This window comes from Ceratotherium simum, chromosome 34 (assembly GCF_057802395.1).
Source record: "Ceratotherium simum simum isolate JZ-2026a chromosome 34, ASM5780239v1, whole genome shotgun sequence".
NCBI classification, from domain to species: Eukaryota; Metazoa; Chordata; class Mammalia; order Perissodactyla; family Rhinocerotidae; genus Ceratotherium; species Ceratotherium simum.
This window is the reverse complement of record NC_141933.1, coordinates 21,468,463-21,491,923: the sequence shown is the minus strand read 5'-3', so window position 1 is coordinate 21,491,923 and position 23,461 is coordinate 21,468,463. Positions and strand designations below refer to the sequence as shown.

The following is a 23,461-nucleotide window of genomic DNA, read 5'->3' as shown; positions in this document are numbered from 1 at the left end:
TCACCAACTCGCTGTGTGACCCTGGGTAGCTGGCTTTCCCTCTCTGGGCCTCAAGTTCCTCATTAGCAAATAGGGGGAGGGGCGTGGACTATTGGCTTTCTCAGGTCACTTCTGCCTCTAAATTGATGATATAAACCAACCATAACTGAGCTACTCTGAGAAGCCAGACACCAGGTGGAAGTAGGGCTACAGAGCTGTCTAAAGGGAGTCCCTTCTGGCATGTTCCCATGAGCAGGAGAAGGGACTGGGGGTGATGGGACCTGCCCACAGTTGCCACCAGAGGTCCGCCCAGCACACAAGGAAGCCCTGAGCAAGGAGGACCTGGTTTTCTGAGTGTCCTCCACCCCCACCCTGCCTGCCCCTTGGCCGCCCTCCCCTTCCACTTGGCTCCCACCCCCTGGAAGCTCCATCCTATTGGGCCTCGGCTGCTGTTTCCAGCAGGTGGGGTGGGGGCTGCTCACAAAAAGGGGCCCTCTGAGCTCCCTCAGCAGGTTCCTATGGGTGCCCCAAAGGGGTCTCTGAGAAGGACCTGACGCGTCTTCCTGGCGCCTAGGCCTTCAGGGCCCCCAGCCCAGACTGGTGGAAGCTTCGCTCCTCTCCCAGGCCCCGGGAAAGGGCTTGGCAGCCCCTTATCTCCTGAGAAGCCGCTGCTGGAGAAATACCTTAGCAGCTGAGTCACTGCCCTCTCTCCCTTCACAACCCCCTCCCCACTGGGGCCCCACACCAGGCCTCTAAGAGACCCTGAGAGAGATAGAGAGCCTGGGCAAAGTGCCCCCAGCTGGGCTGGCCCAGGCTCTGCGGGGGCTGTGGCTAGCACAGTCCTGCCTGTGGCTGGCTGGGTGGTTGGGGGTGAGGGTTTGTACCCCTTAAATGGCCTTCATCTGGGACCAGTTATTCTTAGAGACTTGCTCAGCTGAGGCCTCTGACCTCCTGGTATTGCCTCCCCCCAGGCACTGATGGACAACTGACATACTGATGGCATTGCCCTCTGGGCTACAAGGCCCTGTCCCTCCACCAGTAGTTACTGAGGGTCTCTCATGGGCCAGGTGGACAAGATACAGACCCTGCCGGAGAGAGTTTACAGTCTGCACACAGACAGTTCCTGCACAAGGGAACATCTGCTACAGTGGGGGAAGGATTGGGCGGTGCGGGGTTGTGACCCTTCCCTGTTCTCCTTGGCTCTCTGGGCCTCAGTTTCCGTATCTGTCAAATGCCGATAGGCAACTGCCTTATCTCATTGGCTAATTGTGAGGAGTAAATAAAATGATACATGTGAAAGCACTTTGGAAGGTCAAAACCCTGACAAAAATGTAGGGTAGTGATGATGAGTTCTGGGAAGAGAGAAGAGTACCTAAGTCAATGGGGTTTCTGAACTCACTTTGTCCTGGATCCTGTGATCTTTGGGGGGAAGACCAAACCACCTGCCCCCGTTGGCTCCAAGCTCAGCTCAGCTCAGGCCCAGGGTTAGGCTTTTAGGAGCTGTGGTTTCATAATAATAATGGCTAACGATGATCAAGCACTCCTGCATACTAGGCACGGTTCTGAGGGTTTTGTATGTATTTACTCACTTTATCCTCGTAATCCTGAAGTGAGTATGAAGCATCTAACAAATATTTGATCTTCGTGACAACACTATGAGATAGGAGCTATTATTTCCCCCATAGAGGTGAGGAAACTGAGGCACAGCGAAGTGCAGTAACTTAGCAAGTCACGGAGCGAGGAGTTGAAAGTCCATCTGACCCTCCGCCCCCCGCAGATGGATTCTCATGTGGCTCTCTGACCCTTATTCTCAGACAGAGGGCTTTTCTGCACATCCCTTCTAGACTGGGACAGGCTCTGAGGATTCCAAGCCAGAAAGCCAAAACCCCCAGACCTTAAGCCAATCCCCCAGAAGCCATCCTTACCCAGTCACCAGGGACCCCAGGGCCTGATGCAAACCACCCCACCATCTCTTCCAACCCACCAGCAAATTCATCCAGTTGGTAAATAATGAATAGACAGCAGTCACATTTCCTTACATATTTATAATTCTTTAGAGAGGAAAAAATAAGCACCTACTGTGTGCCAGACACTGGGTGCTTTACCAATAATAAGAGGTCACTTTGTACTATGTACCAGGGACTGTTCTAAGTGCTTCACACATATTAACTTGCTAAACCCTCACAACAGTCCTAGCAGATGGAAGTATTATTGTCCCCACTGGACAAAGGAGGAAATGAAACAGAGAGAGAGATTAATTAACTGTCCCAAGATCACGGAGACCAATATTTTTCAGACTTTTTTGTTTCTAAGAAATATAGTTTACATCCAGACCAAGAACATACACACACAGACATAATAGATAAAAATTTCACCAGGTATTCCACCCCACTATGTGCAGGGTGCTCTGATATTTTCTACTCTCTTTTGTTCTGTTTCCTTTTTTCTTACATTGTGGTCGTGACCTACGAAATTGATTTCATAACCTATCATGAGTCACCACCCACAGTTTGAACGGCACTGAGTCATAGCTAGAAGTATCCAAGCCAGGATTCGAACCCAAGTAATGCAACTACAGAGCCTTGTGTCTTGGTATAAAGAATGGCTTGGAAAAGGGAGACGTTGGAGGCAGGAGGACAGGCAGGGACTGTGCTGATGAGGGGAGTGGAGGCCTCCATAATGCCACCACCTTGCATCCCAGCAAAAGAGAAGACAAAAGTCACTAATACTGCCTTTGGGATGCAAATTTACTGGCATAGACACACCGGTTATTCTTTTACTTAGTCTTCGCATGAAGGAAGTAGGGTGGACCTAGAATCAGACACAGGCAATCTAAGGGATTTGACCAAGGTCACAGAGCCATGTCCTGTCACCTGGTCCAGGGATTCTTCCACGCCATCCACAGCTCACCCTTGAGGATAAGGACAGTGAGGGTGGAGGTAAAGTGATGACCGTGCCGATGGTAATGCTAGAAATGATAATAGCTGGTACTGGTGATGTGGGTAGTGGGGGGGTTGCTGGTGATGGTGGTGGTATTTTTTTTTGTGAGGAAGATCAGCCCTGAGCTAACATCTGCCAATCCTCCTCTTTTTGCTGAGGAAGACTGGCTGTGGGCTAACATCTGTGCCCATCTTCCTCCACTTTATATGGGACGCAGCCACAGCATGGCCTGACAAGGGGCGCGACGGTGCGCACCCGGGATCCGAACCCGGGCCGCCAGCAGCGGAGCTCAAGCACTTACCCGCTACGCCAGGGGGCAGGCCCCAGATGGTGGTGGTATTAATGATGGCAGAAGAGTAATGGGGAGGTTGTAGTGACGGTGGGAGGGTGGCAGGGCTGGGGGACCAGCACAGCAGCACCTAAACCCCCTTCCCAAGCTGAGCCGCCTGCCCGCTCCCCTGCCCCTTCCCTAGCACTTCCCTGAGCACCTGGACCACTTCGCGGAGAACATGGAGGACTTCTCCAACGACCTGTTCAGTAGCTTCTTTGATGACCCCGTGCTGGACGAGAAGAGCCCTCTACTGGACATGGAACTGGACTCCCCCACACCCGGCATCCAGGCCGAGCACAGCTACTCCCTGAGCGGGGACTCGGCGCCTCAGAGCCCCCTGGTGCCCATCAAGATGGAGGACACCACCCAAGGTGAAGGCGGGAGGAGCCAGGGGCAGCCCGGGCCCCGGGGAGGGGAAGGCGGCTGAGGGACCAGACGGGGCGCTGCAGCGAGACTCGCGGAGGAGCTGCCCACAGTCACCGCAGGGGAGGCGCCTCCCGCCTTTATCTTCTCCCTCAAATCGAACCCGTGTGGGCAGTTCCCAAAGGGGTTTTTCTGACTTAGGTCAGTGGTGTGCAAAGGGTGGTTCCCAGGCCGGCAGCACCACCTGAAATGCCAATTCTCGGGTCCCACCCAGACCTGCTGGATCAGAACCCCTGTGGGTACGGCCCAGCCTTCCAGGTGATTCTGACCCGTGCTTGGGTCTGAGAACCACTGACTTCGAGGAGACTGTGTGTGTTGGGGGGGGGGCGGTTAAACAATAAATGAGGACAAGTTACCCAGACTCTAGAACCTACCCCCTCCTCATCCTGTGATGTCCTCTGACGTGCTACTGGGGGAGACTCCTGCACTCTACTTTTATTCCTGAAGGTAGGGTTCTCTGAAGCTCCCCTCTCCCCAACTCGCCCACCTAAGCAAAGGGCCCTTTGAGCCCTTCCTCTCACATAATCAGTATTCGGGAACTCCAGACTGTGCCCCACCCAGAAATGGTCCCTTTGGGCATTTCCTCAAATACAGGTGTCCTGGCCCCATCATAGTTGGCTGAGGGGTCATGGACATGTCTCTTAGCCTCTATAAGCCTCAGTTTCCTCATCTACAAATGGGAATAGCAACAAACATTTCTAGAGCACTCACAAAATGCCTTCATCTTAATTATCTCTTTTATGTCTCACGGCTTACAGGTGAGGTAGGAATCACTTTGACCATATTCCCCATTTGGGAGATAAGGAAAATGAGAGTTCAGGGAAGCTGCGTTGTCTAGCTCACACAGAGCAAAATGCAGAGCAGGGTCTTGGGAGCAAGCTAGCCCCCTGATGCTAAGCCTCACATCCTTGCCACCATCACATTTGCCAGCCTCAAGGGGCAGCAGAATGTACTGGGTTTGGAAGCAGACAGGCTTTCGTGTGCATCCCGGTGCCTCCACCAGCTGCTGTGTGACCTTGGGCAAGTTACTTAACCTCTCGGGGCCTCTGTTTTCTCAATTATAAAATGAAGATAATATGTACCTTGAGAATTCTGGCCGAGATTAAAAAATATATACATAAAGTACCCAGCTCAGGGCCCAGCACATAATATATGTCAATAATTAGTGGCTATTCTCACTATGCCTATAAAAGTCTTTTTTTTTTTTTTTCCTCCCTGTGCTCCCCAGTACATAATTGTATACCCTAGTTGTAGGTCCTTCTAGCTCTATGTAGGACGCCGCCTCAGTGTGGCTTGATGAGCGGTGAGTAGGTCTGCTCCCAGGATCCGAACAGTCGAACCCCGGGCCACCAAAGCGGAGCATGCTAATTTAACCGCTGCACCACTGGGCCGGCCCCTAAAAGCCTTATTAATACTATAGTGGCTAGAACAATGAGCAGGGTTCTTATTTCTCTTTCCCTTCAGAGGACAATGGTCTTGAGTGAGTTTCTTGATATTCTCATCTATTAAATGGGGAGAATAATGGTGCCTGCCCCATAGGATTGTGGGGAGGAATAAATGAGTTCATATGTAGGAAAGGCTTAGAGCTGTGCTGAGGGTCTTTGAGATTCCCCAAGGGCAGAAACAGGCCTTTGTAGCCCTATCCCCACCCCCACCCCTGCCCCCCAGGGCAGGGACACCTTCTGGGGTTTTAAGTGGCTCCAGGCTTGTGGCTCCTGAGGTCCCAGCTTCCCAGCATGCCCTGGCCTCAGCCAAGCCTCTGGAGGTCACCTCCATGAGGCCTCAGGGGTGGACTCCCTCCCGTGACAGGTTCTCCATCCACCCCTGCTGGACCAGCCCAGCAACTCCTTGGCCACCCCAAGTCTATTTTTAGAGTAATTTGTCTGTGGGCCCTTTGCAGGGGGCAGCTTCCCGGAGGCTGGCGGGCTGGCCCTGTAATTTGGGAAGATTGTGGGTGTTCCTGAAGCTCAGGGGCAGCCTGTGGCCCAGAGCTGAGCCACTCAGGCTCCCAGCAGGGTGGGGCCTGCCCTCTGAGGTGGGATCAGACAGCTGCTGACCCCTCTCCCACCCACAGCGGGCCCTGAAAGTCCGAGTCCCCTGTAGCCCTTCCCCTGCAAGATGGGTCCCCAGACCCCTGCCTCACTGGCTGCTTCTCTGGCTACCAGGGGCTGGGGTCGCCGTGAGTTGGGCTGCCCCGGGGTGGAGGACTGTGGGCACCCATCAGGAAAGGGGGCGATGCTTGCCAGCCCTGTAGCCCAGGTGAGGCCAGGTGGCCCACTAGGCGGGCAGGAGGTAGACGCTGCCCTGGGCAACCTGAGCATCACCCCTCGCCCCCCACATACCCCCAGTCACACGGTCCTGTGGATTCTTCCTTCTAAATTTGTCTCCAGTATTTTCCTTCCTCTGCAGCCCCGCTGCCACCTTTGCTCAGGCCTCATCTTCTCTCGCTGGATGATTTCAACAGCCTCCTGCGAGTCTCCCTGCCTCCTTCTTGCTTGCAGCCAGTCCAGTCTGTGCAGGAGGGCAGAGTGACCTTTTTTAACATTACAAATCTGAGCACGCTTAAAACTCCTCAGTGGCTAGCCATTACCCTTAGGATAAAGTCACAGCTCGGAGCCCAGCCTCCAAGGCCATGCCACTCCTGCTGGCCTCTCTGACCCCATTTTCCCCTCCCCTTTCCGTTCCGACTACGCTAGACTGCTTGTGACTCTCGCTAGATCCCCAGCACCTAGCACAGTGCTCAGCAAATGTTTACTGAACAACAATAACTGTCTTAACAACAGCTACCATTTATAGAACATTTACTTCTTGTCAGGCACTTTTACAGATGAGGAAGCTAAGGCTCAGAGAGGTTAAGCAACTTGCTAAGGTCCCACAGCCAGTCAGGAGGGGTCCAGGTCTGTTGTCCAAGCCTAATCTGTAAGCTACCGAATGAAGAAGCTGCCCCCCCCACCTCTTCTGGCCCCAGCCCATTTCGCCCTCCCACCTCTCAAGCACCCGCCTCTGCCCTTTCCTGCCTGCTTCCTGGTATCCCCTAGCATCTCTCCTCTGTGCGGCCCAGAGCAGCTCCCGGGGTAGGAGGGGGGCTGAGTCCTCTGCTCCGGGAGTCCCCTGAGCCTGGGTCCTGCCCCCTTCCCCAGACGTGGAACGTGGAGCGTGGGTGTTGGGACACAAACTGTGCTCCGTCATGGTGAAGCAGGAGCAGAGCCCGGAGCTGCCCGTGGACCCGCTGGCCGCCTCCTCGGCCATGGCTGCCGCTGCCGCCATGGCCACCACCCCGTTGCTGGGCCTCAGCCCCCTGTCCAGGCTGCCTGTCATCCCCCACCAGGTGAGCCTGGGGACTGTTTGTGGGGTCTGAGGGTGGGGCTCTGTGGGAAGGGGCATCTCTACGAACAGGGAGCAGTGTGACCCTCAGGACTGAGGGTCAGAATCCCCAGACCAGGCCTCTGCCTACCGCTTGGGCCACCCCTTCACCATCCTAGAATGGGCACAAACCACAGCACTCGTGGAGTAAGATGGGGCCTTCACTGCAGAAGGAAGCTTACGGGGACCCAGGCAGGGCTGGGCGCCAGAGCCCGGACCAGAGTCTCAGGGATGGAGACAGCCCAGGCCACTTGCTTTTCTCCAAACATCAGGGTTTTTTTAATTTATTTATTTATTTATTTTTGTGAGGAAGATCGGCCCTGAGATAACATCTGTTGCCAATCCTCCTCTTTTTGCTGGGGAAGACTGGCCCTGGGCTAACATCCATGCCCATCTTCCTCCACTTTATATGGGATGCCGCCACAGCATGGCTTGACAAGCGGTGCATCGGTGCCTGCCTGGGATCCGAACCCCGGGCCGCCGCAGCGGAGCGCGCACACTTAACCGCTTTGCCACCGAGCCAGCCCCTTGAGGTCCTTTCTGGAACAGCAAGTTGGAAAATATATAAAGAAATAGGAATGCTGTGTTTGTTTAAAGTATAAATCTAATTCTAGCAATCCCTTGCTTAAAACCCATTAGGGGCTCCTCAGTGTTCAAACTTCTCTGTCTGGATCCTACTCCCCCGCCCCCCAGATCTTCTGGTCTTGTGTCCTACCACTCCGCCAGTGACACACACCCCTACACTCTGGACGCCCTGAATAGTGCAGTTTCCAGATTCAGCCATGTTGTCTGGCCTCTCTGCCTTTGCAGATGCTTTTCCCTCTGCTTGGAATGCTTTTCCTCTCACTTGCCGGCCACCCCATCCTTTATCTGGAAACTCATATGTATACTTTAGGACTCATTTCAAATGTCAGCTCCTCAGGGAGCTTTCTCTGAGCCCCCAGCCAGTTAATGCCTCTTTCATCTGTGCTATTGTTACCACTCATTGAACAGTGTGCCAGACAGTACCTCTCACCCTCATGGCATCCTGCACACGAAGGCCTGTGTGGCCTTCACAGGGTCAGTCTCCACCAGGAAGAAGGCCCTGGCCTCAGAGGCCACAGTAAGCCCTCCTTCTCTGAGCTTAAGGCCTGAACTACACGACTTGGCCACTGTTCTCTTCTCAGGTCTGACTTGGCTTCTCTAAGCATGAGAACTTGCCTCTGCTCCCTCTGGGCTGTGCTCAGAACCCTGCACCCAGCCACGTCCTTAACTGTGCACGGCAGACCACCAGCCTCAGGAGGGAGGGAGGTCGGATGGCGTGTTGGGGACAGCCCCAGGGGCAGCTGATGGAGCTGGACCTCTCTCTTCCTCAGGCCCCAGGAGAGATGACTCAGCTGCCGGTGATCAAAGCAGAGCCCCAGGAGGTGAACCAGTTCCTCAAAGTGACACCAGGTACGTGTGTCCAGAGAGGGACCCTTCCTCTCCAGTCTTGGGCAGACAGCATCCCAACTCCCTTGGTCTGGCCCACGTATCTCCCTCAACATCCCCTACCTCTCCCCAGAATATCCTCTCCTCCCTGCTCTGCCCACTCTCCATCCTTCCAGTCCTCTTACCCAGTCTACGACTGTCATCACTATTATCAATACCCTTCCACCCTTTTTGCTAATTCCCCTCCCATCATTCACTAATGGAAGCCCACTCTATAGCCATCCATTCATCCACCCATGAACCCACCCATCCTTCTGTCCATCTGTCCATCCATATGTCCATCCATCCATCCATCCATTCAACCATCCATGCACCCACCTATCCTTCTGTCCGTCCATCTATCCATCTATTCATCTGTTCATCCATCCATCTATCCATCCTTCCATCCATGCTCCCACCCATCCTTCTATCCATCTATCCATCCAGCCATCCATCCATTCATCTGTCCATCCATCTGTCCATCCATCCATCCATCCATCCATCCGTCCGTCCATCCATCCATCCATGCACCCACCAATCTTTCTGTCCATCTGTCCACCATCTGTCCATTCCCCTATCCATCTGTCCATCCATCCATCCATCAAGAGTTCACTAGGCATCTCCTAGTCCCAGGAACTGGGGAAGCAGAGAGAGAAGACAGTCCCTGCACCCAAGTAGATCACAGAGTAGTGAGGGCCACAGATAAACTACCAATTACACAGCAGTGATATGGGTTGAAGATGGCAGACCCCCAGGGAGCCTTGGGAGCACATCCCCAGACCTGACAGGGAGAAGGGAAGAGGGGAGGAACTTTCTTGGATGTTCACATACATGAGCTCATTGCATCCTCATGGCTCCATGCAGGGAGTCCTTTCACCCCATTCAAGAGGGAAGTGAGGCTGGGAGAGGTTAAATAATATAACTATAGGTCACAGAGTTGGGAGGTTCGACACTCAGGACTTGAACTCAGGTCTCTCTGACTCCATGTTCAGGGCTCTTTACAGTGTGGCATCCATAAGGGCAAATAAGAGTCAAAGAAGGGTGAGAGGACTCCTGCAGCAGGCAGCCTTGTGCCGGGCCTGGAAGGATGCAGCTGTCCTCCTCCCCCCTGCCCTGCTCTGTGGTGCAGTAGAGCCCCGGGTCTCCGCAGCTGGAATTATCTGGGCATTCTGTGCTGTCCTGGGAGCGCTCCATGCAGCTAGGCTCTGCATTCTCTTGGCTCTGCCCAGGCCCCTTCCTGACCGCCTGCAGAGTGTCAGTCTTCCTGGTGCTGTGGCCGCAGAGGGGCAGCATGGAGGGGGAGGCTGGGGAGAGCAGTGCTCCAAGCTGGTCTGCTGAAAGGCCAGTGTCTGATGTCCTGTTATCCTGAAGTTGGAAATGGAAACCCTGGGGTAGTTATGGCTAAACATTTTGGGGTGGAAGGAAGAAAGGGACAGAGGCTGCTGCTTGCCCAGCCTGATCCCCATGGGTCTGGCTTTGAGCAGACTCCAGTCACCTGAGGTTGCTCAAAGACCCTGGACCCTCTGGGATGGGGAAGGGACTCTGAGAATCCAGCCTCTGTGATATCCACGCCAACGACCAGGCTTAAAGGAGCCAGGCCTCTGGTGTGAGAGATGGGGCGGCACTTAGAATCAGCTTCTGGGATGTCAGCTCCCATCTTTCTGACACCACCGAGGCACTTCTAATGTTAGTCCTGAACACGATGTCTGGGCTGGCTGAGGCCCAGGCTCTGCTGAACTCTGACGGCTGAGCAGGGCTGGGTGCAACTCTGCTAACTTGCCCTCCCCTGCTCTCTCCAGAGGACCTGGTGCAGATGCCTCCAACGCCCCCCAGCAGCCACGGCAGTGACAGCGACGGCTCCCAGAGTCCCCGCTCTCTGCCCCCCTCCAGCCCTGTCCGGCCCATGGCCCGCTCCTCCACAGCCATCTCCACCTCCCCACTCCTCACCGCCCCTCACGTAAGCAGCTGGGGGTGGGCTGGCCCTGGGGGCAAGGAATTGAGCAAATCCACCTGGCACATGACCAGCCAGTGGGGAAGGGTCTGGGGAGCCCCAAGCCTGATCCCCACCCGCATCAGAATTCAGAGAGGCGGCTGCCTGGCCTATGGGAGTGAGAATCTTTTCATCCTGCTTTGGGGTGAATAGGAAACAGAGAGGTCCCAACAGCCAGCTGACCCCACATTCTTGCAGAGCCAGGACAGAACTTGACCTTCCTGACCTCCAGGGGGATGGCCAGGCTGCCTCCAAGGAGCACTGTTTGGGGAGCAATCCCCCAGGAAACAGGGAGCTAGGCCCTGAGCACTGGGATGGGTGTGGAGCCTCCCAGGTCAAAACTATGGGAGTCTCGGGGGGGTGCTATGTAGGGGGCCCTGGACAAGTGAGCTTTGAGGCTCTGGATTCCAGGATGGGGTTTAGGGGCCCCCCAACAATGCACTGAGTGCCTAGCATACCAGGCTCTCCGCACTGCCCTAAGCCCTTGATACATGTTATTGGATTTAATTCAGACCCACTCCTTTTTCAGATGAGGAAACCAAGGCTCAGCGAGTTGAGTGCCCTGCCCAGGTCACATAGTAAACGGCAGAGCTTCAGTTTGACCCCCGGCTTGTCTGGTTCCTAACCCCCACGTCCTCCTTCCTACAGAAGTTACAGGGGACATCAGGGCCGCTGCTCCTGACGGAGGAGGAGAAGCGTACCCTGATTGCTGAGGGCTACCCCATTCCCACGAAGCTCCCTCTCACCAAAGCTGAGGAGAAGGCCTTGAAGAGGGTCCGGAGAAAAATCAAAAACAAGGTAAAGTGTGAGTCAGACTCCAGCCCTACCCTGGGACTTCCTGGGTGGGGGCCCTCTGCTCCCCTGGTGATGCCAGCCCTGAAGTCGGGGGGCCCCAGAAAGTGGATATGTGGCAGCGGTAACCCCTGTTTTGGGGCTTCCCCCTCCAGATCTCGGCCCAGGAGAGTCGCCGGAAGAAGAAGGAGTACGTGGAGTGTCTAGAAAAGAAGTAAGGTCCTGGGCCCCACTGCCCAGCCTGCCCTCCCTCCCCAGTGCTCCCTCACAGGGCGCCAGGGGCAGGGGCCACAGGGACTCGGATGCCGGGGGCAGGGCGGAGGGGGCAGCAGTGGGTCTGAGTCCGTGCCTGCTTGGCCCCTGCAGGGTGGAGACATTTACATCCGAGAACAACGAGCTGTGGAAGAAGGTGGAGACCCTGGAGAACGCCAACAGGTGGGGGGTGCCGCCTGCGTCCCTCCCTCCCCCCTGCCCTTCTGCAGCCAGTGCCTGGCTCTGGCATAGCTCTGGGAGGCTGGAGAGAGGAGGGATATCTGAGTTCAGGATGACAGCAGCCCGAGACCCTGGCTTCCCAGCCTTCGTCTGCTCATAGCTCTGACGCCTGACCGGGCTGGAGAGATGCTCAAATGAGATGGTACAGGTGGTTTTCAAAGTGTGGCCCTCAGACCAGCAGTGCCTGGGAACCTGTTAGAAATCCTTATTTTCAGGCCTCATGCCAGGCCCACTGAATCAGGAACTCCAGGGAGGGAGTCAGTCAGCAATCTGTGTGTTTTAATAAGCCCTCCAGGTAATTCTGATGCTCCGTAAAGTTTGAGAACCACTGGTATAGATCCTTGCTACTCAAAGTGAATTTCTCGGACAAGCAGCATCAGCATCACCTGGGGGCTTGTTAAAAATGCAGACTCTCAGGACCCTCCCCAGACTTACTGAATCAGACTCTGCGTTTTAACAAGATCCCTGGGTGATTTGCATGCACGATGAAGTTCTAGAAACATCGGTATGGAGCCAAACCTGCCGGCTGCGCAGTGGCTACCTAAAGTCACAGCTCTCAGTTCTCATCCTGCTCTGCCATTATTGTGATTCTGAGGAAACCTAATCCTCTCGGGGCCCCAGTTTCTTGGTCTAAATGGAGACGGTAGAAGCGCCATCTCCCAGGATCCGTGTGAGGAGTCCACGAGACACTATAAGTAGAGGGCCCAGCACTGTGCTTGGCATCTAAGAATGCTCCGTTCGTGTTAGCTTTCTTCTTCTCTTTTATTGTTATTATTCTGAATTCTTGATAGTGCCCAGCCGCGAGCCCACAGGAGGGCTTTAATAATTATTTGGCGGGATTAATTAAAATAACATAAGACAACAGCTGAGATGTAACAGGTGCTCAACAGAAGCCTTTTTCCTTCTTTCCTTCCTTGCCCCCAGCTTCTCTAGGGGGATCCAGCTACTCCCCTGATTGACCTGGAGAAGGACCCCCACTCAGGGAAGGGGAGTGGGAGCCCTCACCCCTCACCGGTGGCCCTGATTCCTCTCTGGCCCAAAATAGGGCCAGGCCCTTGGAGCTATTCCGCCACCTGCTGTCCATTCTGGGGACTGCAACCCCCACTGCTGGGCTGGGCGGAGGAAAGAAATGATTAAACATTTGTTCCCCAAGCGTGGGCTGAGCACCCTCTGTGTGCATAGGGAGGATTCCATGCTGGGTGGGACCCAGTCCTCGCTCTCAGGGAGGCCACAGTTAGCCAAGGAGACTGACATGGAAATCCATAAATAAAGTGTCGCAGGTGCTGTGATAAAAGCAAAAACACCACCACAGTTAGCAAAAACGGTAGCTACCATTTACTGGACACTCACACATCCTTCTGATCAGCTCAGGGTGTTGTGGGGTACAAAGGAGGGAAGGTCAATTTAGCTGTGGCTGATGTAGGGTAAGAAAAAGAAGGTGACCTGAGGGGCTGGCCCCGTGGCATAGTGGTTGAGTTCAGTGTGCTCTGCTGCGGCACCCCGCGGTCACGGGTTCAGATCCCAGGCACAGACCTACACACTCGTCAGCCATGATGCTGTGGCGGTGACCCACATACAAAATAGAGGAAGACTGGCACGGATGTTAGCTCAGGGACAATCTTCCTCAAGCAAAAAATAGAGGAAGATTGGCAACAGATGTTACCTCAGAGTGAATCTTCCTCACCAAAAAAAAGGTGACCAGTGAGGCAGGCCCTCCTCCAACCCCCACCTTGGCCAGAAGCATCACACGGCCCCCCTGAGCTCCCACAGGGTGACCCAGCTATTCACCATGAGGCCCCAGGTGCCCGAGTCACCCCACAGAAGAGCCAAGCAGGAGGTGACCTTCTCTGTCTTGACTGAAATGGGCACCTAGTGTGGAAGCCACATCTGGAGCCAGCCCAGGTGCTCCCGGGAAAGCTCCAGAAGGCAGAGATGCCGGCTGGGTCAGAGCCTGCCGGGTGACTGCTGTGCCCTCCTCAGGACCCTGCTCCAGCAGCTGCAGAAACTCCAGACTCTGGTCACCAACAAGATCTCCAGACCTTACAAGATGGCGGCCACCCAGACTGGGACCTGCCTCATGGTAGGTGCTGTTCCCTCACCACAGGCCCGTGGGAGGACAAGTCTTCCCCAGGCTGGCTTTCTAAGGGGATGGGCAGAGCTTGGAGGGATTGGTAATATTGTGGGCGACGTCACTGGGGTAAACCATCCTAGTGCCTTGTGGGCTGGCTCCCGCAGACCCCAGCCTCCTTCACCAAGCCCATGGAGCCTTCTAGAAGATGACCCTCCCTGACCAGTTCTAATACTGTGGATTGTAGTGACTCACGGGAACCCAGCTAGGGGGTGGCAGGGCAAGTCTCTTGAGGAGGCGGCTTCCACTCTGTGGAGTGAAGGACTGGGGGAGACACAGGGAAGTGTAGACTTGGTTCTTTCTGGAATGAATGGTGGGGAGAAGGCTGAGCAAGTCTCTAAAAACCCAAGAGCGCCCAGGGTATGGCTCAGGCCTCTGCTAGTCCTTCCACCTCCCCGTCCCCTTTTCTTCCTTTCCTGATTTTTCCACACTATAGGTGATAACCACACCGGCCATTTCCCTCTTTTTCTAGCACTGCCTTTGGGCCCCCCAACAATGGGCCTGAGCAGCCTCCTCCACCTTCCCCAGAGAGGATGGGAGACCCACATCTAGGGGGTGGCTGGCTCTGGGAGCTGCTTTCTTTGCACCCGTTGGTTTTGTGGGAGGCGGATTGGGCGTGGCCAGGGTTGCAGCCCCTCCCTGCCCCAGCTCTGACCACCACTCTCTCTCCACTCCCAGGTGGCAGCCTTGTGCTTCGTTCTGGTGCTGGGCTCCCTTGTGCCCTGCCTCCCCGAGTTTTCCTCCGGCTCCCAGACTGTGAAGGAAGACCCCGTGGCCACTGACAGCGTCTACACAGCCAGTCAGAGTGAGTGCCCCCAGGGCAGAAGCCAGACATGAGAGAGGAGCCGAGTTCGGGGTTGGCATCATCTCATTCTGCCTCCTCATTTTGCAGATGGGGAAACTGAGGCCCCAAAAGGTCTATGATATGTTCAGTGTTAGTTGTAGAATTGGGACTACAATGCAGACCCCGCAATTCCCAGCCCACCAAGGAGTGGCTCGGGAGAGGTAGGTTTAGGGGACAACAGGAATGTCCCCATCCTTGCCCCCATGTATTATGGTGCCAGCGGTTACGGGGCACCTGCTAAGCACCATCAGTATTTCATGACGGATAGCAAATGGGTTTCAGCGCAAGGGCCATTTCCGATAAGATGGTGGTGGCCGCCTGAAGCGCTGTGTTAAGAAGGACTCTGAGGCACCACTCAGGATCAATAGGAAGGAGTGCCATGATCCATTGGTAATGTCTACCACGGGCAGAGGAGGGGTAGTGGTGCTGTGGACTCAGATATCTACCATCCCACGGGGAGCTGTGAGGTGCAGTGGTTAAGAGCACGGAGTTTCAGAGTCAGTCATACCTGCTGCTGCCCCTTGCTAAGGGCGTGACCTTGGGCTTGTGTCTTAAGCTCTCCCAGCTTTAATTTCTTCATCTGGAAAACGGGAGTGACAGTTCTGCACTTCCTGAGCATGGGTGTGTAAATGACACGGTACGTGAACACTCTTAGCACAGCATCTGGTACAGAGCAGGCACTTTCTAAATGAGCACCACTCCCTTTCTAAAGAGCTCACAAGAGAGAAAAGACACAAACCGTGGGTGGCAAGGAGGGAACTGGTATAGGGCACAGCACAGAATAGTGTGATTTCCAGAGGCAGAAGATACTGCGGGTAGACCTACAGAGGAACTTCCTGACTGTCCTTCATTTACCAGGAGCGAGGCATCTGGCAGGGCAGGAGGAGGAAGAGGAAACAGATGGGAGGTCAGAGAGAGAGGAGATGGGGACGAATGAGTCTCGAGCAGGAGGGATACTGCGGGAGGATGAGCTAGACCCTGTAGGGCCTTGAGGGGAGGAAGCCACAGAGGAAGTGGAGGCGGGGAGTGAAAACCCCTCCCTGGACCAGTGCAGTGGCCTGAGAGAGAACAGGACAGTTGCTCAGGGAGGTGGGTGGCAGGGATGTGAGGTCTGGAGGGCCACATGCCTGTTTCTCCAAGGCCAGAGGGGCCGCGTGTATTTGAAGCCTAGGGGAGAGGAGGGAATGGAAGTTGGGGGGGTGTGGGCGGGGCGGTGTTGATGAAGAAAGCCAGAGTCAGAGGCCTCAAGGGAATGAATAGGCCCCTGGGCATGAACACAGTGGGTTCCAGGCCCGGTGTCTGGGCAGGGCGAGGAGGAGGACACATCTGCGGTAGCAAGTGGCTTTTGGAGCAGGCTGGCTTACAGAGCGGGCGCGTTGCACAACTGCAGGGCGTGCCCTTCACACTGACTATTAGGGTGGTGGTGGGTCCTGGAGCCACGCAGACCCGGGGTCGCCTCTCACCTGCAGCGCCGACTAGCGACTAGCGTGGGACAACACACCTGCTATCCTGAAACATCAATTACCGGTTCTGTGAAATGGGGCTAAAAATATCTCGTTCCCAAGAGTTTCTGTGAGATGGTAGTGATTTGATACAGGTCAAAGGGCTTTGTCCGTTGCCTGGCACACAGTAGGTATCTCACAAATGTGTTTCCTTTCCCTTCATTTCCCTAAGGGTACACGAGGGCCTGGAAGGAGGAAGAGATTTAGTCAAGGTCGCAGAAAGTGGGTAGTAGAGCTGGGACTAGAACCCAGCTCTCAGATGCCCCCGCCCAGTACCCTCGGCTTAAGAAGAGTGCTGATTGAGTGCTTTCTTGAGTGCTGATTAAACACAGTTTCAATCACTTCCCGTCTTATCTCATTTAAACCTCACATCTACGTGAGGTGGGTCCTAGTGTCCCCACTTTACAGATGAGCAAACTGAGGCTCAGAAAGGTTAAAGGAAAGGCGTGGGTCGCACAGCTCTGCACTGTTAGAGCTGCGATGCAGATTCAGGCCTGTAGGATGCCAGGGCCCACATCCATGAGTGTGGCCGGGATGGGGAGGGAGCCTCTTGGCACCATGGCTCATCCCGAGCTCCCTCTCCAGTGCCCTCTCGAAGCCTCCTGTTCTACGACGAGGGGGCAGGCTCCTGGGAGGATGGCCGCAGCGCCCTGCTGCCTGTGGAGCCCCCGGATGGCTGGGAAATCAAGCCGGGGGGGCCGGCGGAGCAGCGACCCCAGGACCACCTGCAGCATGACCACTTGGACAGCACCCACGAGACCACCAAGTACCTGAGTGAAGCCTGGCCGAAAGACATCAGCGGGAACGGCACCAGCCCCGACTTCTCCCACCCCAAGGAGTGGTTCCACGAGAGGTGGGTGGTGGCCCCTTCCCTTCCCGAGGTCCCAGGCTCCACCAGCCCTCTGCCCGCCCCTGGTCCCCATGTCAGCCACACCCTCCCAAGGCCACTTCCCTCCCGTGTCCAGATCCAGCTTGCAGAGGGGTGAGCATCCTCACTGGACAGGGTGACCCCTGACTTCTCTTCTCTCTCCAGGGATCTGGGCCCCAACACCACCATCAAACTCTCCTAGGCCGTGCCAAGACCCAGGACACAGGACATCCCCCCGGCACCTGGAAGAGGGGCTGTCTTGCTCACTAACCCGGATCCGGCTCGTACCCCTGCCCCCTGGGGTCCCATCCCAGGGGAGAGGGTTCCACTTCCCCCAGGCCTTCTTCGCCCCAGATCTTGACCGGGGCCTCTCCTTGTCCCCCGACATTTGGACCGTTCCCTTGGGCCGACCACTCCGTTCTGACCCCTCCCTCCCACAACCATCCGTCCTTCTCAGATAAACCACTCACTGGGCTACCCCCTCCTCCCATAATGACCAACACGACCACTGCCTCCCTGCCCCCACCCACCCACAAACACATGTCAACATACCAACACCCCCACCCCTCACTGTACAGAGACCAAGAACAGAAATTGTTTGTAAATAATGAACCTTATTTTTTATTATTGCCCATCCCCTAAGGTATTGTATTGTACAAGTCTCCCTCCCATCTTCACCCCTCCCTTGTTTTATATTTTATGAAGTTAGTGCGGGCTTTGCTGCTCCCTGGTCCAGGAAGGAGGGTCCCCCCCCCCCTCCCCTGGCCTCCCCCTGCCGCTGCCCAAGCCGCTGGGCCTTTTTAATTGCCAAACTGCTTCACCCACCAGCTCAGCACATGCTTTAAGAAGGCAAAAGTAAAAAAAAAAAAAAAGATGCAGCATCAATTCCCGACTCTGTGCCTTTCTTCATGGGGGGGAGGAGGGGTGAGAAGGGTAAGTGTATTTTATATTCTGACAGCGAGTGATTGGGGGTCTGGGGTGTGAGAGGGCATTTCTATTGGGTTCCCTTTTCCAGCCAGGCACAGAATTCAAATAAGACGGTCAAGGACTTCCACGGCATTCCCCCACCCCAAGGCTCCTCCAAACTCCTGTTCACTGTGCTAGACATTTTCACACAGTACTCAGCTTGATCCTCCTAAGACTGCCAGTATCTTGGTCCTTGTATCCTTGGCCTCAGCTGGATTAAAGGCGCAGACTTCAGAGTAAGAAGAGCTGTGTTTGGCCACTGGAGCGGCCACTTATAGCTCTGTGTAGGAGGCAGAATTCTAATATGGCCTCCAAGGTTCCTGCCTCCTGGCGTACAGGCCCTGTTTAATCACCTCCCCTTGGGTATGGAGGGGACCTGTGAACATGAGGGGTTGTCACTCCCATAATTAGGTGACCTTTTATGGCAAAGTCAAGAGATTTTGCAGATGTACTTAAGGTCCCAAATCAGTTGATTTTGAGCTCATCAAAAGGGAGATGATAATGGGTGGGCCTGGCTTAATCAGGTGAAAGCCCTTAAAAGAGAGACTGGGCCCTTACTGAAGAGGAGAGTCTCTTGCTGGCCTTGAAGAAGCAAACAGCCATGTTGAGAACTGCATAGAGAGGGGGTGGCCTCCAGGAGCTGAGGGCCTCTGTGCCGTCATGGCAAGGCATGGAATTCTGCCAACAACCTGAACAAGCTTGGAAGAGGACCCCCAGCTCCAGATGAGACCCCAGCCCAGCCAACACCTGGACTGCAGCCTGGTGAGAGCTGGGCTCAGGACCTAGCTGAGCTGAGCACAGACTCTGAGCCAGGGACACTGAGGGCATATATGTGTTAAACTGCGGTGTTTGTGGTCATTTGTTATGCAACATAGGAAACTAAGATACTACGTAACTGAATCTCTCTGAGCCTCCATTTCTCCATTTGTCAAATGAGGATATAACTAATGGCCAGTGCTGTTGTGGGGATTGAACAAGGTAAATTACAAAAGGCGCTTAGCACAGGACCCAGCGCCTAGTGACTCCAAGAAAGATTAGCTGTGCTTTTAGAGGCAATTTTAATACAGTGTGCTAAGGGCCAAGCTAGGGATGCTGTCACAGCACAGAGGAGCGTGCCTCGTCCAGGCTCAAGCAGCAAAGGCTTCCTGGAGGAGGTGGCATGAAGGACTGTTGGAAGTAGGCAGGAGAGAGGAAAGGGGCATTCCAGAAAGAGGGAACGGCCTGGGCAAAGGCCCCCAAGGTGGGAGAGAGCAGGAAAATGTCAACAAAATTCAAATAGGGGCCGGCCCCATGGCTTAGCGGTTAAGTGAGCACGCTCTGCTACTGGAGGCCTGGGTTCGGATCCCGGGCGCGCACCGACTCACTGCTTGTCCGGCCATGCTGAGGCCTCGTCCCCCATACAGCAACTAGAGGGATGTGCAACTGTGACATACAACTGTCTACTGGGGCTTTGGGGAGAAAAGGGGGGGAAAAAGGAGGAGGATTGGCAATAGATGTTAGCTCAGGGCCGATCTTCCTCAGCAAAAAGAGGAGGATTGCATGGATGTTAGCTCAGGGCTGATCTTCCTCAAAAAAAAAAAAAGAAAGAAAGAAAATTCAAATAGTTCAGAACAGCTGGAAGGTAGAAAGCAAGGATGCTGAGGGCTGAGGCCGGATGGTGATCAGGGGCCAGATCTAGAGGGGCCTTGAATGCCTTGCTAGGGCATCTGGACTTTATCATGCCGGCATGACACTTTCATTCTCAGAAGCACGGACACGGTGGTGGGGTGGTGCCCACACCAGCTGCCCACCACAGGAAAAGTTGGACAAGACCAGACGGAATTATGGAACCTCAGAACTGGCTATCAGGCCCCATCCTCTATCCTCCTTCCTCCCACAGCCTCATCTTGACCACTTAATGGGGACCTCATTGCCCACTGCTGGGCATCAGTTTTTTTTTGTTTTTTTTTTGTGAGGAAGATCAGCCCTGAGCTAACATCCATGCTAATCCTCCTCTTTTTGCTGAGGAAGACCGGCACTGAGCTAACATCTAATGCCAATCCTCCTCCTTTTTTTCCCCAAAGCCCCAGTAGATAATTGTATGTCATAGTTGCACGTCCTTCTAGTTGCTGTATGTGGGACGCCACCTCAGCATGGCCGGACAAGCGGTGCATCGGTGCACACCCGGGATCCGAACCTGGGCCACCAGTAGCAGAGCATGCGCACTTAACCACTAAGCCACGGGGCCGGCCCCTGGGCATCAGTTTTAGCTGCTAGGACATGCAGGCCTTTCCAGCAAGGCCATTCAAGGCTGGGCTCTGGGCCCCAAGCTATTATTATTGTTATTAACAATAACTTTTAGCTCACCTCCATTCCCAATTGATTCATCCATTCCCTCTATTAGTCATTCAACAAACTGCCCTCAAAGGCCCCCAAGACTGTTAGCGCAGGCTGGGAAGTAAACCAGCCATCGGGGCTGGTGTGACGGAAGAGTATAAAGGATGTTAAGAAGACACAGAAGAGTGTCGTGTAACCCAGATTTGGTGAGTCAGGGAGGGCAACTCGGAGGAGATGGCCCTTGAACTGAGCCTTAAAGGATGGGTAGGAGTTGGTAAGGTTGAGAAGGGGTAATAGCGCTTGGGGTGGAGGGAATGGCAAGTGCAAAGACGTGGAGCCATGAAAACAGGGCCAGGAATCGGGGGAGACCAGGGGGTGGTTAGGGTATAAAATTTAAGGAAGCATTTGTACAACCCTGAGAATGAGTACCCCCCTAAATTTTGCATCCTAGGCGCCCAGCTTGCCTCACCCGAGTCCTGCCCCTCATGAAAACTATTGCCCTTTCAAGGATCTCAAGAAAGAACACTTTATTCCGAAAGTGATGGGGAGCCACTGAGTATTTTTAAGCCAGAGAGTGAGATAATCATGGGCCGGCCCGTGGCTTAGCAGTTAAGTGCGTGCGCTCCGCTACTGGCGGCCCAGGTTTGGATCCCAGGCGCGCACTGACGCACCGCTTGTCCAGCCATGCTGAGGCTGCGTCCCACATACAGCAACTAGAAGGATGTGCAGCTATGACATATAACTATCTACTGGGGCTTTGGGGAAAAAAAAAGGAGGAGGATTGGCAATAGATGTTAGCTCAGAGCTGGTCTTCCTCAGCAAAAAGAGGAGGATTAGCATGGATGTTAGCTCAGGGCTGATCTTCCTCACAAAAAAAAAAAAAAGAGAGAGAGTGAGATAATCAGATTTGCCTGTTGGGGGCTCTGCAGGGGGGATAGCGAGGATGAGACAGCTTCCAGAGATAATTAGGAGTTATCAACAGGCTTTGACATCAAATTGGCTGGGGGGGGGGGGGTGCCAGGAAGGGGGCGGGGGTGCCAGGAAGGGGGCGGAGCCTGGGATGACATTTAGGTGTCCATCTTGGAGGCCACAGGAGATGATGAGACTGTTCAGGAGACCAGGAATGCAGGAGGAGGAGCAGGTCTAGAGAGAAGAAGCACTCATTTTAGCACATCTTGCCTTTGAGTTGCTTGTAGAATCTTCATATTAACATGTAAGTTGAGGGCTAGGGAGAAGGGGATGGAGGTGGAGGTTAGGAAATCGTCAGCATTCAGGTGATGAGTTAAAGTCTTGGGTCTGCATGAAGGGAAGAGAGATGAGGGCAGAACTCCAGGGGAGATGGACATTAAGAGACAGTGGAGGAAGAGGCGGGAAAGAGAAGGCTGAGAAAGAATGGTCGGAGAGGGGAGAAAAACCAGGAGGGGTGAGTGTCCCAGAGACGGACAGAGCAGAGAGCTTCCAAGAGCGGCGCTCAGAGGCGCCAGATGCCATCTGAGAGGTTGGGGAAGATGAGAAGAAGACAAAGTGTCTGTTCACTTTGACAATGAAGAGGACACCGGTGACCTTGGTTGAAGGTGTGTAGGGGACAGCTGGGGCAGATGACCCGGGTGGCAGTTGGAACAGGAGGGATGCAAGTGAAGATCGAGGAGGAGGGGGATGTAGGTGAACTCCTCAGGGAGCTTGGCTGTGAGAGAACAGAGGGTGGTGACTAGAGGGGGGATGTAGGCGAGATCAACAGCAGTTTGGCGCTGTTCCTTTAGGTGGAAAGAGTTGACCATGGTTATTTCTAGAAAACAAAGAGCAACAGAGAAGGAAAGTGATGGATGAGGAGGTGAGGAAGGGACCCAGGGAGCGGGCGGAGAGGTCCACCTTGGACCTGAGAAGCCTGGAGAGAAAAGGAGGGCATTCTGTGGGTGCAGAATGTGGGGAGACACTGAACTGGGGGAGCCCCTGAAGTTTGGGGATGGGGCAATGGGGAGGGTTGGCATGGGAGTTGAATGGGAGGAAGGGGAAATTTGAAATAGTTGCTCAAAGGAATGGGAGACAAAGTTGACTTTTGGTGCAACCCCCTCATCATTCATTCATTCACTTAACAAATATTTCTGAGGTGTCCCTTACATGCATGGCACCATGCTAACATTGGAGAACAAACGAGACCCAGCTCTTGATATCAAAGGTCTTGAAACCTAACATTCTCACATGATTGACTAGTTACCATGTGCCAGGCATTGGACTGAGAGCTTTACTTGCCCCAATTAGGAATCAAAATAACCGTAAGGGGTGAGTATATTTACAGATTAGGAAAGTGGGCTTCAGAGAGGTGAAATGGCTTGACCAAGCTCCTGCAGCTAGTAAGTGACAACGTCGGTCTTTGAACACAGGTCTGTTTGGCTTCAGAGCTCGTGCTGCCCCTCCAGCTCTCCATCTCTCACCCCAGCACCCCTTCCTCTCTCCTCTAGATACCCTCCCCCTAGCCCAGCTTTTTATTCTTGCACAAGACCCAAGAACATCGGGGCTTCCTGGAGCAACTAACCAGAGAGGCCAGGGTTTGGCAAGCTGGACAAAGCGTGGGCATCTGTGATCACCACGCTATGCTCGTCCATCCAAGGCAGCCTTCCCCACCTCTGTTAGGAAGCAGGGTTAATGCCCTCGTACCAGCCACCTGTTGACATACCATCTCCTCAGTGCTGTGTGTCACCCTGAGGGGGCACATCCCCAGTGCATCCCCAGTGATGGAGCTGCAGCCTCTGCACTCTATTGTCAGCCTGGCAGCCGGCTGTGCCGCATACACATGTGACGGCTCTCACAGTGCAGTCATCCTGCTCAGATTTGCCACAACAAACCCTTTGTTACACCTGGAAACCAAAGCTCTGGAAGCAGGGAGAGCAGCTGTGGGCAATGCCTGGGATGGGTTAGGGCAAGGTTCCAATTCCAGAGGGCTAGACAACCCCAGGAGCCATGTGGCCAAATCAGCCATCTGACATCTGTAACAGGTGCCCCTTGGGTCATGGGGGGGGGCGGAGACAGGCTGGGAACTCACCTCCAAAGGAGCCTGAGTCCATTTGTCATCAGAGTGGC

General features: G+C 54.5%; 1 protein-coding gene across 1 annotated transcript in view; it reads left to right on the top strand.

The window, feature by feature from the left end:
- CREB3L1 (cAMP responsive element binding protein 3 like 1) overlaps positions 1-17,986 on the top strand; it is a 34,264-nt gene extending 16,278 nt beyond the window's left edge. The window contains exons 2-12 of the mRNA XM_004436903.3: positions 3,393-3,621; positions 6,814-7,001; positions 8,392-8,470; positions 10,285-10,442; positions 11,124-11,273; positions 11,423-11,481; positions 11,634-11,702; positions 13,740-13,839; positions 14,566-14,692; positions 16,819-17,086; positions 17,267-17,986. Of these exons, the coding sequence (XP_004436960.1) occupies positions 3,393-3,621; positions 6,814-7,001; positions 8,392-8,470; positions 10,285-10,442; positions 11,124-11,273; positions 11,423-11,481; positions 11,634-11,702; positions 13,740-13,839; positions 14,566-14,692; positions 16,819-17,086; positions 17,267-17,303 (1,464 nt within the window). The 3' untranslated portion in view covers positions 17,304-17,986. The remainder of the gene's footprint in view (positions 1-3,392; positions 3,622-6,813; positions 7,002-8,391; positions 8,471-10,284; positions 10,443-11,123; positions 11,274-11,422; positions 11,482-11,633; positions 11,703-13,739; positions 13,840-14,565; positions 14,693-16,818; positions 17,087-17,266) is intronic.
- Positions 17,987-23,461: the final 5,475 nt, after the last annotated feature.